This window comes from Gossypium hirsutum, chromosome D10, assembly GCF_007990345.1.
Source record: "Gossypium hirsutum isolate 1008001.06 chromosome D10, Gossypium_hirsutum_v2.1, whole genome shotgun sequence".
Lineage (NCBI taxonomy): Eukaryota > Viridiplantae > Streptophyta > Magnoliopsida > Malvales > Malvaceae > Gossypium > Gossypium hirsutum.
In genome coordinates, this window is record NC_053446.1 from 61,204,188 (window position 1) to 61,214,615 (window position 10,428).

Sequence of the window (10,428 nt, forward strand, 5' to 3'; positions counted from 1 at the left end):
GAATTGTGCGTGCCTTTAATATCTGCTAGCACAAGAAGAAACAAAGTGTTAGAAAGCGTAAGAGAAACAAAAAAAACGTAGACCTGCAACGATCCCTAACTCTAGAGTCAAAGAAGAGCTTTAATAAGAAGAAAACTTAAGAAAACTCTACCCAAATTAAAAAAAAAAACAAAAATCGAAAACGTTTGGTGTCTTAAGATTTTAAAAAATTGAAGCTTTAATTATACTTGAGTCAAGAAAAGAAGAAGGAAAAGAAATTCAATTTTGGGAAAAATAAAAATAATAACAATAATAGGAAAAGAAGAAACCTATGTATGAAAGGTTGGCAATTTTTTTGCGCTTTTTGCTTTCTTTTTTTTTGCGCTTTTTACTTTTTTTTCTGTTTTTTTAAAGAATAAGAGGAGAATAAACACAAACTTCAAAAAAAAGAGAATCGACGAAACCGATGAAAAGTGTTTTTGGTATTTTGACTCGTTTCGGATTTGATTTTAGCTTCAAAAATAACACCGAATGGCCTGAAACTGATACCAACTGATGCGGAAACCTGGATCTAGACACAAGAGAAACACAAATTAGAAATAAAACGAGAATAAATAAAATTAGTTAAATAATAATAATAATGATAGATTTGCCCTATGGAACCCTTGGTTAACTTGTAACCAAAAACGCTAATGATTGAGCGGCTCCCTACGAAACCCCTAGAAGAAGAACCTATAGAAACACCGATGAACAGGAAGAAATTTGAATATTTGTAACTCCGAAATACCCTCGAAAGTAACAAACTCCAAACTAAATAGCAAAAGAAGAATCACTCTACTCTCAAAAATTTGCCTCACACAAATTTGGAAGAAAACAAATACTTTTTTTTATCCCTCAATGTGTAGAAAGCAAGCCTATTTATAGGCAAATTACAAGAGTAATTGAATCCTAATAAAACTCTTTCAAGAGTAAGTGAATCCTAATAAAACTCTTTAAAATTATCTAAGAAAATAAATAAATAATAACCCAACCAATAAAATTACTTAACTCATAAGTGATGTGTCCCAACCAATGAGAATTAAGTAAATAATAATAATAAGATACATAAAAGATTAATCCACCAATTTATGGGCTTTCACTATTCCAAGATTGGTCCAGTGAATTGCATTCCCGTATTTGTCAACGTCACGAACATGATGACTTAAATTTGTAGCAACAAAGTCTTGGACAAAAGCATTCATCTTTGATTTTAATTGTCGTGCCTTGCTTCGAGTGATTGGACCACAAGGAAAAACAACCCCTTGAGTGTCACCTCCTTGGCTCGTATCAAATAGGGTTTAGCTTTGCTTGAAACCCAAATTAAAGAAGTAACTAGAAGTTGTGTTTTGAAGAAGAAAAATGGTGTTTGACAAGAGAGAAAATGAGAGAAATAAAATGGTAGCTGATAGTAGGAAAAAAATAATGATTTTAAGTTGAAAATATGGTGTGAGTTTACAAAAATTACACAAAAGCATGATCATAATCATGGTAATGAAAAATCTTGTAGATGAAATGAGCCAACCATGTGTGTTGAAGAAGAAAAATGATGTTTGGCAAGAGAGAAAGTGAGAGGAAAAAATGGCAGTCTACAGTGAGGGGGAAAAAACAATTATTTTAAGTTGAAAGTGTGGTGTGGGTTTACAAAAATTACACAAAAGCATGATTATAACCATTGTAATAGGCCCAATTTGCCCGGCCCATTAGTAAAATAAACCAAAATTAAAAGTCCAATAAAAACAGTCCAATACAAGTTATTAACCCACTAAGGCCCACTAAAATTTAAACCCACTTTGCCTAGACCCTGGCCCAATCACGAAGTAGCCCAACAAGAAAAATCAGAAACGGAAAACCCATAGAGTTTCCAGAAATTTTCAGTGCCGCAGCCAGCACACTCCCCTCACGTGCCCCACGAACCGAGCCCCGAGCTGCTCCCCACATGCGCCTCCGTACACTCCATGCACCTGCAAAGGACAAACAAACAAGCAGCAAAAGGAATATAAAACAAAAAAGAGCAACAAAAAAGAAAATAGGAAAAGAGGGCAGAGAAAAATAGATGTATTTTTGATTTATTTTTTTCTTTTCTTTTCGATTCGGCTATATAAAAGCTATTTTTCAGTATTTGTAAAGGAAGGGGGAGAACCCTCACGCATATTGTATCAAATATACGCAGAAAATCAATACAAAAAAGAAGGTTTTCTTTTTCTTCTGTTCTGTTTTCTTCTCCGATGGCTTTTATTTCTTTTTTCGTTTGTTATTGACCTCATATATAAGTATATATATAGAGCAAATATAAAAAGGGAGGGAGTTAGAGGTCTTACCTGGAGACGCCCTCGGATCCGCGCGAAAAGGAGCCGAAAAGCCCTTTGTGGTGAGGCTCCGACCACCGTTCACGGTGGAATTGCGGCGGAGGAGCGGTGTAAAGAGCTAGGGCCGAAACCCTAGCAGAGAAGGCTTAGTTTTTTTTTCAAGAGCTATCAAATGTTTTTTAAGAAAATTTGGTTTAAATAGAAATTCCAAACGACGCCGTTTAGAGGCTTGCGACCCGCGTGGTGACCCGACCCGAGGGAAGGATCCCCGCGCTTTGGGTCTAATGGGATTATTGCGCAACGAGCGCCTCCGCATTTGCTTTCATTTTAATTCGATTTTATTCGTTTTTTAATTGTTACCTCATATTTAGTTCCAATTTCAATTAGATCCATGATTAAACGGTATCGTTTCGATGATTGGGTTTAAGTGCCTGAATTTATGTGTTTAATTGCAACAATGGTCCCTTTAATGTTTAGCATTTCTCAATTCAGTTGTTTGTTTATTTGTTTCAAATTCGCCCCATAGGATTTTGTTTTATTTCTAAATTAATCCATTGTTTTATTTTTTACTACTAAATAAATTGGTTTATTATTATTATTATTACTTGTCACTATTAATTATTTTTATTATTCATCAATTTACCTAATCGTTGTATACATTTATTTTATTTTATTATATAGTATTATTTTGTGTTTTCCATATATTATTTTTTAATTTTTGTAATATATTATGTTATAAATTTTATGTTTGGCTAGTATAATTCGTACACATTTTATGATTATTTTTTTACCATATGTATATGTATATTTTTAACTTTAAAATTTATACAATAATATTTCACAATTCTAATTCTATTTTATATAAGTATATACAATTTATACTAAATTATTTTTTACACGTATGTATATAATAATATACCACTAATTTCAAATTATAAATTTTTACCTATTTTCTCTATATAAATATTTTATTTCCTTTAACTTTTCTATTATTATTTTACTTATTTCAACCTTTTTTACATATATTATTATATAAATATATATTATTTATATTAAATATTTCATTTCATATGTATTCCTTATTTAATTTAAAACATATATACTAATTTTGTGATTTATTCTTTTTTTATTTTCTTCTTATAATTCTTTCTTTAAAATTCATTTAAACATTTTTATTCATTTTTTAAATTCTATTACAAAATTATTTCAAATCTTCGTAAATTACTTTTTTTATATACTTTGCTAAGTTCAAATTTCTTTTCTCTTCTTAAATTAGTTACATTTTATTTTCTTTTAGATTAATAACTTTCGAACGCTGATATTGATATTGACATAATGTACAATTAAAATTATTGTTGCTATGTTTGTTAGTATTAATTTATTATTTGTTCATTATTCTTTGGGTCGTGTTTGGATTATATATTATCTTTTACGTCATACATCACTATTCAATCATGTTACATTTGAAAAAAATTGTGTTTTATTAAAACACTACAATCATTCTATTTTATAATTTTAAAAAAAAGTCTGGTTTCCATAGTTCTCGAGATAATTGTGTCCTAACTTACTGAGCTTCAATTCTTCTCGATGAATTTGAATAGCCAAGTGTTTATTTTGGTAAAACCATACATTTTTAAAATAAAGCTTTTGAGACTTCAAAATGTTGGATTCTAACTTACTAGATATGACATTTTGTTATCTCGATTTTAAAATAAAGGTAATGTTTGATATTTAAGAATTTTGAGAAATTGAACCCTAATTTACTGGATTCCGATTTCTCGTTTGACTTAAATGACCAAATAGCCTTTTCAAAATACATGATTTTTTTTAAAAAAAGGACATACTTAATTTTGATGATTGAATTGTTGCACCCTAACTCACTGAGTGTGACAATTTACTTCTTCGAGATGAGTGCGTCCTATTATTCAATTTGGTTTATTCAAATTTAAACTTCAAGGGATCGTATTTTAAAATCTTTTCAAAATTTCGATACTAAGACATTAAACAATCAATTTGGTACCAATTTTGGGCGTTACGAGGGTGTTAACCCTTCCTCGTGCGTAACCTACTCCCGAACTTGTTTTCTCAAATTTCGCAGACCAAAATTATTTTTAAATGGTGAACCGATCACACCTCAATAAAAGATCGGTGGTGACTCCCATTTTATTTTCAAAGTCGATCCCCGTTTTTTTCAAATTTAAAAAAAATGGTTTCGACAACCATGGTAATGGAAAATCTTGTAGATGAAATGAGTCAACTATATATGTGTTTTGAAAAAGAAAAATGGTCTTTGGCAAGAAAGAAACTGAGAGAAAATTTTTGTTAAATAGATGACGTCATATATGATAACGTGCGCTTATGTGACATAACACATAGGTTACTATGTTGACCTACAGTTTGATTAACAGTCAACGTGGACTGATTTCTAAAGAAATCGCAACATTAAGGGTGTCAATAAAAAGATAAGGTCAATGACATAAAACCAATACAGATAAAGTCACAAAATAAGACGATGAAGATGGAGAAGGGATTTTCAATGGAAAACGGGAACAATTCTATTTATGTCATTTTCTCCCTCATAGCTTCATCTTTTCCAATCTAACCATTACACGAAACTATATTATAGGCAGACTTAATACAAGGTAAAATAAAATGTTACTCTAGCTTAATTGTGATTTTAATGATAGGAGGCACAACAACTTTCTTCTTGGTGGTTCCAATATCTACACAAGAAAAACAAGTTTAGCATTCAAATATGCTTAGGGGTAATCCAACAAATTCCATTTTACCCATTTGTTATTATTAATTAATCAAGTTCATGTAGACATATATTACAATCTATTACTGGGTTTCTTAATGTTCATAATTTCCTTTTTACCAAATTCACTCCTTTAGGCATCATTTGACATTTATCAACTTAAAGTCCTTTGTAGACATGATTATTTTAACCTTCCATCTTCCTCTATTAGCGATGTTAAACAAGTTGCTAATTATTGCTCACTTGTTACACTTCATGTTCTAACTAAAGGTGTTCATGGGCCGGGCGGCCTGGCCCGGCCCGGCCTGACGGCCCGCCCAAAATATGAGAGGGTTTGGGTAAAAACATAGGCCCGAAATATGGGTTTGGGCAAAAAAATGAAGCCTGTTTAGAAAGCGGGCCGGGCCTCGGACACCACTTTTTCGGCCCGAGCCCGGCCCGGCCTGGCCCGATATAATAAATATATTTATTTTTTAAAATTTTACAATATTTTTTACATATTTTTTAATTTTTTTAATTTTAAAATATTTTTAAAATACTTTTTTAATTTTAAAATATTTTTAAAACACTTTTTTAATTTTTTTAATTTTTAAAATAAAAATGGACTGGGCCGGGCCCGGGCCAAAATTTTTTATGGACCCGGCCCATGAGCACCTCTAGTTCTAACACTGTCATGGATCCATCCAAAGCTTTGACTATTCAAAATCCAAAGTTCCAGCCATGGGTCACCTTGAAATTTACAGTATTTTTGAAGATCCAAGATCCAAATATAAAATAAAACTAAAAGAAATCTAATGACAAAGTTAGAATGACAAGAAGTAAATTCTAAATACAAAGAAAAAATAAATCCTATCTAAAAAGGAAAACTTTAATACGAAAACTGTAATTGATACATTTTAAGTAAGAGTAAATCATTGTCACACATATATATTATGATCTGAATTGATAACGTGAATTATGAAGGAATACTCATGATGAGTAGATCAGATTTTTCTTTTCTTTCTTTTTTTTTAAAAATAAATCATTTTCTTTGTTAATGTTGAATTGTCTCCTATTCTTATTTTAAAAATAGTTAGAGATTGACTTTAACCCACGATGTGTGTAGGGGATGAATTATAGGGATAAGAAAATTATAAGTTCAATTCAAGACTTAATTTTATTGGTTCATATAAATTTTCTATGAAAAGGGGTAAGAAATGTCAAAGGTTTGTCTGTCCTTCATAGAAGAATTTGGTGATAAAAATAAAATAAAATTTTATTGGTGAAAAGGTTGAGGATTAAATAGATAGAACTTGTAAATATAAAGCGTTAAATTTGTTAAATTATTAGGATTAGGACCATATTGATAGACCATGTAAGTATTGAAGATTAAATATGTTATTATACCAATTAAAAAATGTTACATCATCATTTTCATTAACAATTTAACGAAAGATAACCAAAACAGAATCAAATGATGTTAATTGAAAAAATATATTTTTTATAATTTATTGTTTTTTAGATGTTAAAATGGATACAATTGCCCAACTTGAATTAGGGGTGTTTAATCGGTTAATTGACCTGAACTATCATTAATTAAATTAATCGACTCTTTTAAACCCTTAATCATTAATCAAACTAAATTTTTTTCAAAAAAAAAATTTACTATACCTAGAGAGAAGGAAAAATCAACCCAAATAAAAGAATGGCAAAAGTGGGAGGTAGTGTGAGGGATTTTAAGAGAATTTTTGGGAAAATTTTAAAAATAAGGAATTAAAAGAATTACCTATATCCCTATTACTTATCATATTTTAGCTTAGAATTCAAAGTAAAAATAATTTTCATTATGCACACAAACTAAAGCCTTACCACTGAACTTATAAGCTTATTCTTATCATCAATTGAGAAAAAAAATAAAAATACAAAGATTAAATTTCATATTTTCAAAAAATATAGGGAGTTCAGAAATATTTTAAACTATAAAATAATATTTATGTAACGACTTTCCTTAAAAAAACAATTTTGTGTAAGGACTTTTTGTGGCTCATACCAGTTCTCCCTTCCCATCGTTGCCAAAAGTTTTACTGCTCACCCATAATTATATCTTTCTTGCTCATTTAAAAAAAGAGAAAAAAATTGCATTAGTTATGGAGAAATTTCTCTTGAAAAACCAATGTATTATTAATCAGATTAAGTTCGTGGTTTCCATTGCTGTACTCACAGTCACCTTCCTATCAACGTCCATCCAACTTGCTTCCGCCATTGAAGGGAATGAAACCGACAGGTTAGCTTTGCTTACTTTGAAACAACATCTTGTTGGTGCCAATTCTCCTGGTCCTCTGCTTTCATGGAATGCTTCACTCCATTTTTGCTATTGGTATGGTATACGATGTGATCGGAATCGCCAGAGGGTCATCGGATTGCAACTCGGCACACTCAAAGTAGCCGCTGCCGGCACCATAATCCCTCAATCGGAAACCTAAGTGCCCTTAGAGTGTTCAACTTGTCCGATAACAGTTTGCAAGGAACTATCCCCAGGGAATTTGGGTATTTAAAGCAGCTTCGTTTGCTTGATCTAAGTAACAATGATCTACATGGTAACATCCCTATAGAGCTCAACAACTGCTCAAGCATGCAAAATATAAACTTAATCCTCAATAGCCTTACAGGGAAAATTCCTTTCGGCAGTAGCGATTATCATATGAAGAATCTCACCATGCTCACCCTTGCTGCTAATTATTTAAGCGGGGGAATTCCGTCATCTTTGGCGAATCTTTCTTCGTTGGATTTTCTGGAGCTTTCACGTAATCAATTGGAGGGAAATTTACCCAATGATTTGAGCAGATTATCCAACTTGAAAGTGCTTGTTTTCAGCAGGAATAACCTGTCTGGAACTATTCCTTCTTCGATTTACAATCTTTCATCTTTGACCTATATTGACATGGGTTCAAATCAATTATCAGGGGAGATTGCACCTGAGATAGGCTTTTTGTTTCCAAAACTTGAGATACTTTATATTGGAGGTAATCAATTCACTGGGAAAATTCCAAGATCGTTGGCGAATATCTCGAGCTTGGATCAGCTTGATATAAACTCAAATGGTTTCTGTGGACCGGTTCCTGAGAATCTGGGAAAGCTTCAGAATCTTACACTCTTGGCCATTGATTATAATCATCTTGGAAGTGGGAAAGATGGGGATTTGGATTTCGTTTCTTCTTTAACAAACTGCAGTGGATTGAAGCTTTTGGCAATCCATAATAATAGATTGGGTGGGGTTTTACCAGATTCTGTAGCGAATTTATCGACCCAGATTGAAATTCTTTTTATGGGAGAGAATCGGATTTCTGGAAACATTCAAGGAATTGGGAATCTTGTTAAACTCACTCAGCTTGATTTAGGGGGAAACTTATTAACCGGAAAGATTCCTAGTTCCATTGGAAAGCTTCAAAACCTTGTAACATTTAACCTCTCTATGAATCACTTATCTGGTCCAATCCCATCTTCCATTGGCAATCTTTCTCAACTGTCTCTTCTTGATTTGAATGGTAACAATTTTGAGGGAAGAGTTCCATTGACACTCAAGAATTGCAAAGACATGTCTAAGCTTTATCTTTCAGGAAATGAACTCCATGGTGATCTATCAAATCAGCTGATTGGTTCTTTTGAAAAGTTGATTACTTTGAATTTGTCCCACAACTCTTTCACTGGTGTATTTCCATCTGATATCGTCAACTCCAAGGATCTTGTGGAATTATACGTTAATAACAACAATTTCATTGGCAGAATTCCTAACCAAATTGGTGATATTTCTGAATTGAGATTCCTACACATGCAGGGAAACCACTTTGATGGAAACATCCCTCTATCTTTTGGCTTGTTGAGAGCAATTGAAAGCTTGGATCTCTCTGCAAACAATTTGTCAAACACAATACCAAGTGAACTGCAAAAGCTTCCATTTTTGCTGAGTTTAAACCTCTCTTTCAACCAACTAGAGGGTGAAGTTCCACGGGAAGGGGTTTTCAAAAATACCAGTCAGTTCTCAATTATTGGGAACCAAAATCTTTGTGGGGGAATCCCTGAAATACAGCTTCCAAGATGCTCTGTAAATCAAGAATCGAAGAACAAAGGAAGTGCTTTGTCAACCCAAGCCCTTCTTATTATGATCCTTAGCATCTTGATTGTCTCGATTTTGGTTGCTGTTATTGTTGTCATTTGCTGGAGAAAACGCTCAAGAAGGGAACCAATCAATCGCCCTGCGACGCCATTGTTGTCTGTTGGCTGCTCGCGAGTCTCTTATCAGGAACTTCTTGAAGCCACCAATGGCTTCTTAGCATCCAACTTACTCGGTGAAGGCGCTTTTGGCACTGTTTATAAAGGAATCCTCCATCAACACAAAAACCCCATTGTTGTCAAAGTATTGAACCTTCAAAACGTTGGGGCCATCAAGAGTTTCGAAGTGGAATACGAAGCTTTGAGGAAAATCCGACATCGGAATCTTGTCAAGGTGATTATTATGATATTCACAAAACAAGCATTGTTATTATTGAACTTATCTGAATCATACGTGCAGTACACACATTTATAGCAATAGGTTTAACCGACTAACCATCTAACTAACTACTAACAACTGATAACTAACTAACTGTTACTTAGTTATACTAATATTCTTCTGGTTCTCTTTGTTTGAAAAACATTCATCAGCAGCACAAACTTGCAGACCTTGTCGAAACTCAGCAAACTTCTTAGGTGGAATAGCCTTGGTGAGAACATCAGCAATTTGACTAGCTGATGGAACAAAACTAACTTGAAGCATACCATCCAGAACTTTTTCCCGAATGAAATGATGATCAATCTCCACATGCTTCATCCGAGCATGATGAGTTGGATTTGCAGCCATGCTTACGGTAAAAGTATTATCACACCATACAACTGGTACCTGACAGACTTCCATGCCAATCTCGTTTATCAACTGTTTAATCCAAAGTAACTCCGACACACAATTTGCCAGGCTTCGATACTCAGCTTCAGAAGTTGACCTGGAGACCACTGCTTGCTTCTTGGAGCACCAGGCAATTGGATTTTGTCCCAAGTAAACTACATAGCCAGAAGTAGACCTTCTATCATCAACAGATGCAGCCCAGTCGGCGTCAGAATAGCAAACTAATTGAAACTTCCCTGGTCTGAAGAACAACCCATAATTCATAGTACCTATAAGATACCGCAAAACTCGCTTAACAGCCTTGCAATGAGCCTCACTCGGAGCATTCATATACTGACTTAACTTATTGACCGAGAAGGCTAGATCCGGCCGTGTAACACACAAATATTGAAGCATACCAACTGTGCTACGATACAAATGAATATCTG

At 33.1% G+C, this 10,428-nt stretch overlaps 1 protein-coding gene across 1 annotated transcript; it reads left to right on the forward strand.

Moving 5' to 3' along the window:
• The first annotated feature begins 7,208 nt into the window (after positions 1 to 7,208).
• On the forward strand, positions 7,209 to 9,962 carry LOC107915597 (putative receptor-like protein kinase At3g47110). Its single transcript, XM_041102017.1, has 2 exons — positions 7,209 to 7,395; positions 7,470 to 9,962. The coding sequence occupies exons 1-2, from the start codon at positions 7,209 to 7,211 to the stop codon at positions 9,644 to 9,646; spliced, it is 2,364 nt and encodes a 787-aa protein (XP_040957951.1). The 3' UTR covers positions 9,647 to 9,962.
• The last annotated feature ends 466 nt before the right edge of the window (positions 9,963 to 10,428 follow it).

Coding starts and splice junctions, on each gene's coding strand:
- LOC107915597 (XM_041102017.1), top strand. CDS start 7,209: ATGGAGAAATTTCTCTTGAAAAACCAATGTATTATTAATCAGATTAAG. Junction 7,396..7,469: donor TGTTGGTGCCAATTCTCCTG/GTCCTCTGCTTT, acceptor CGGAATCGCCAG/AGGGTCATCGGATTGCAACT.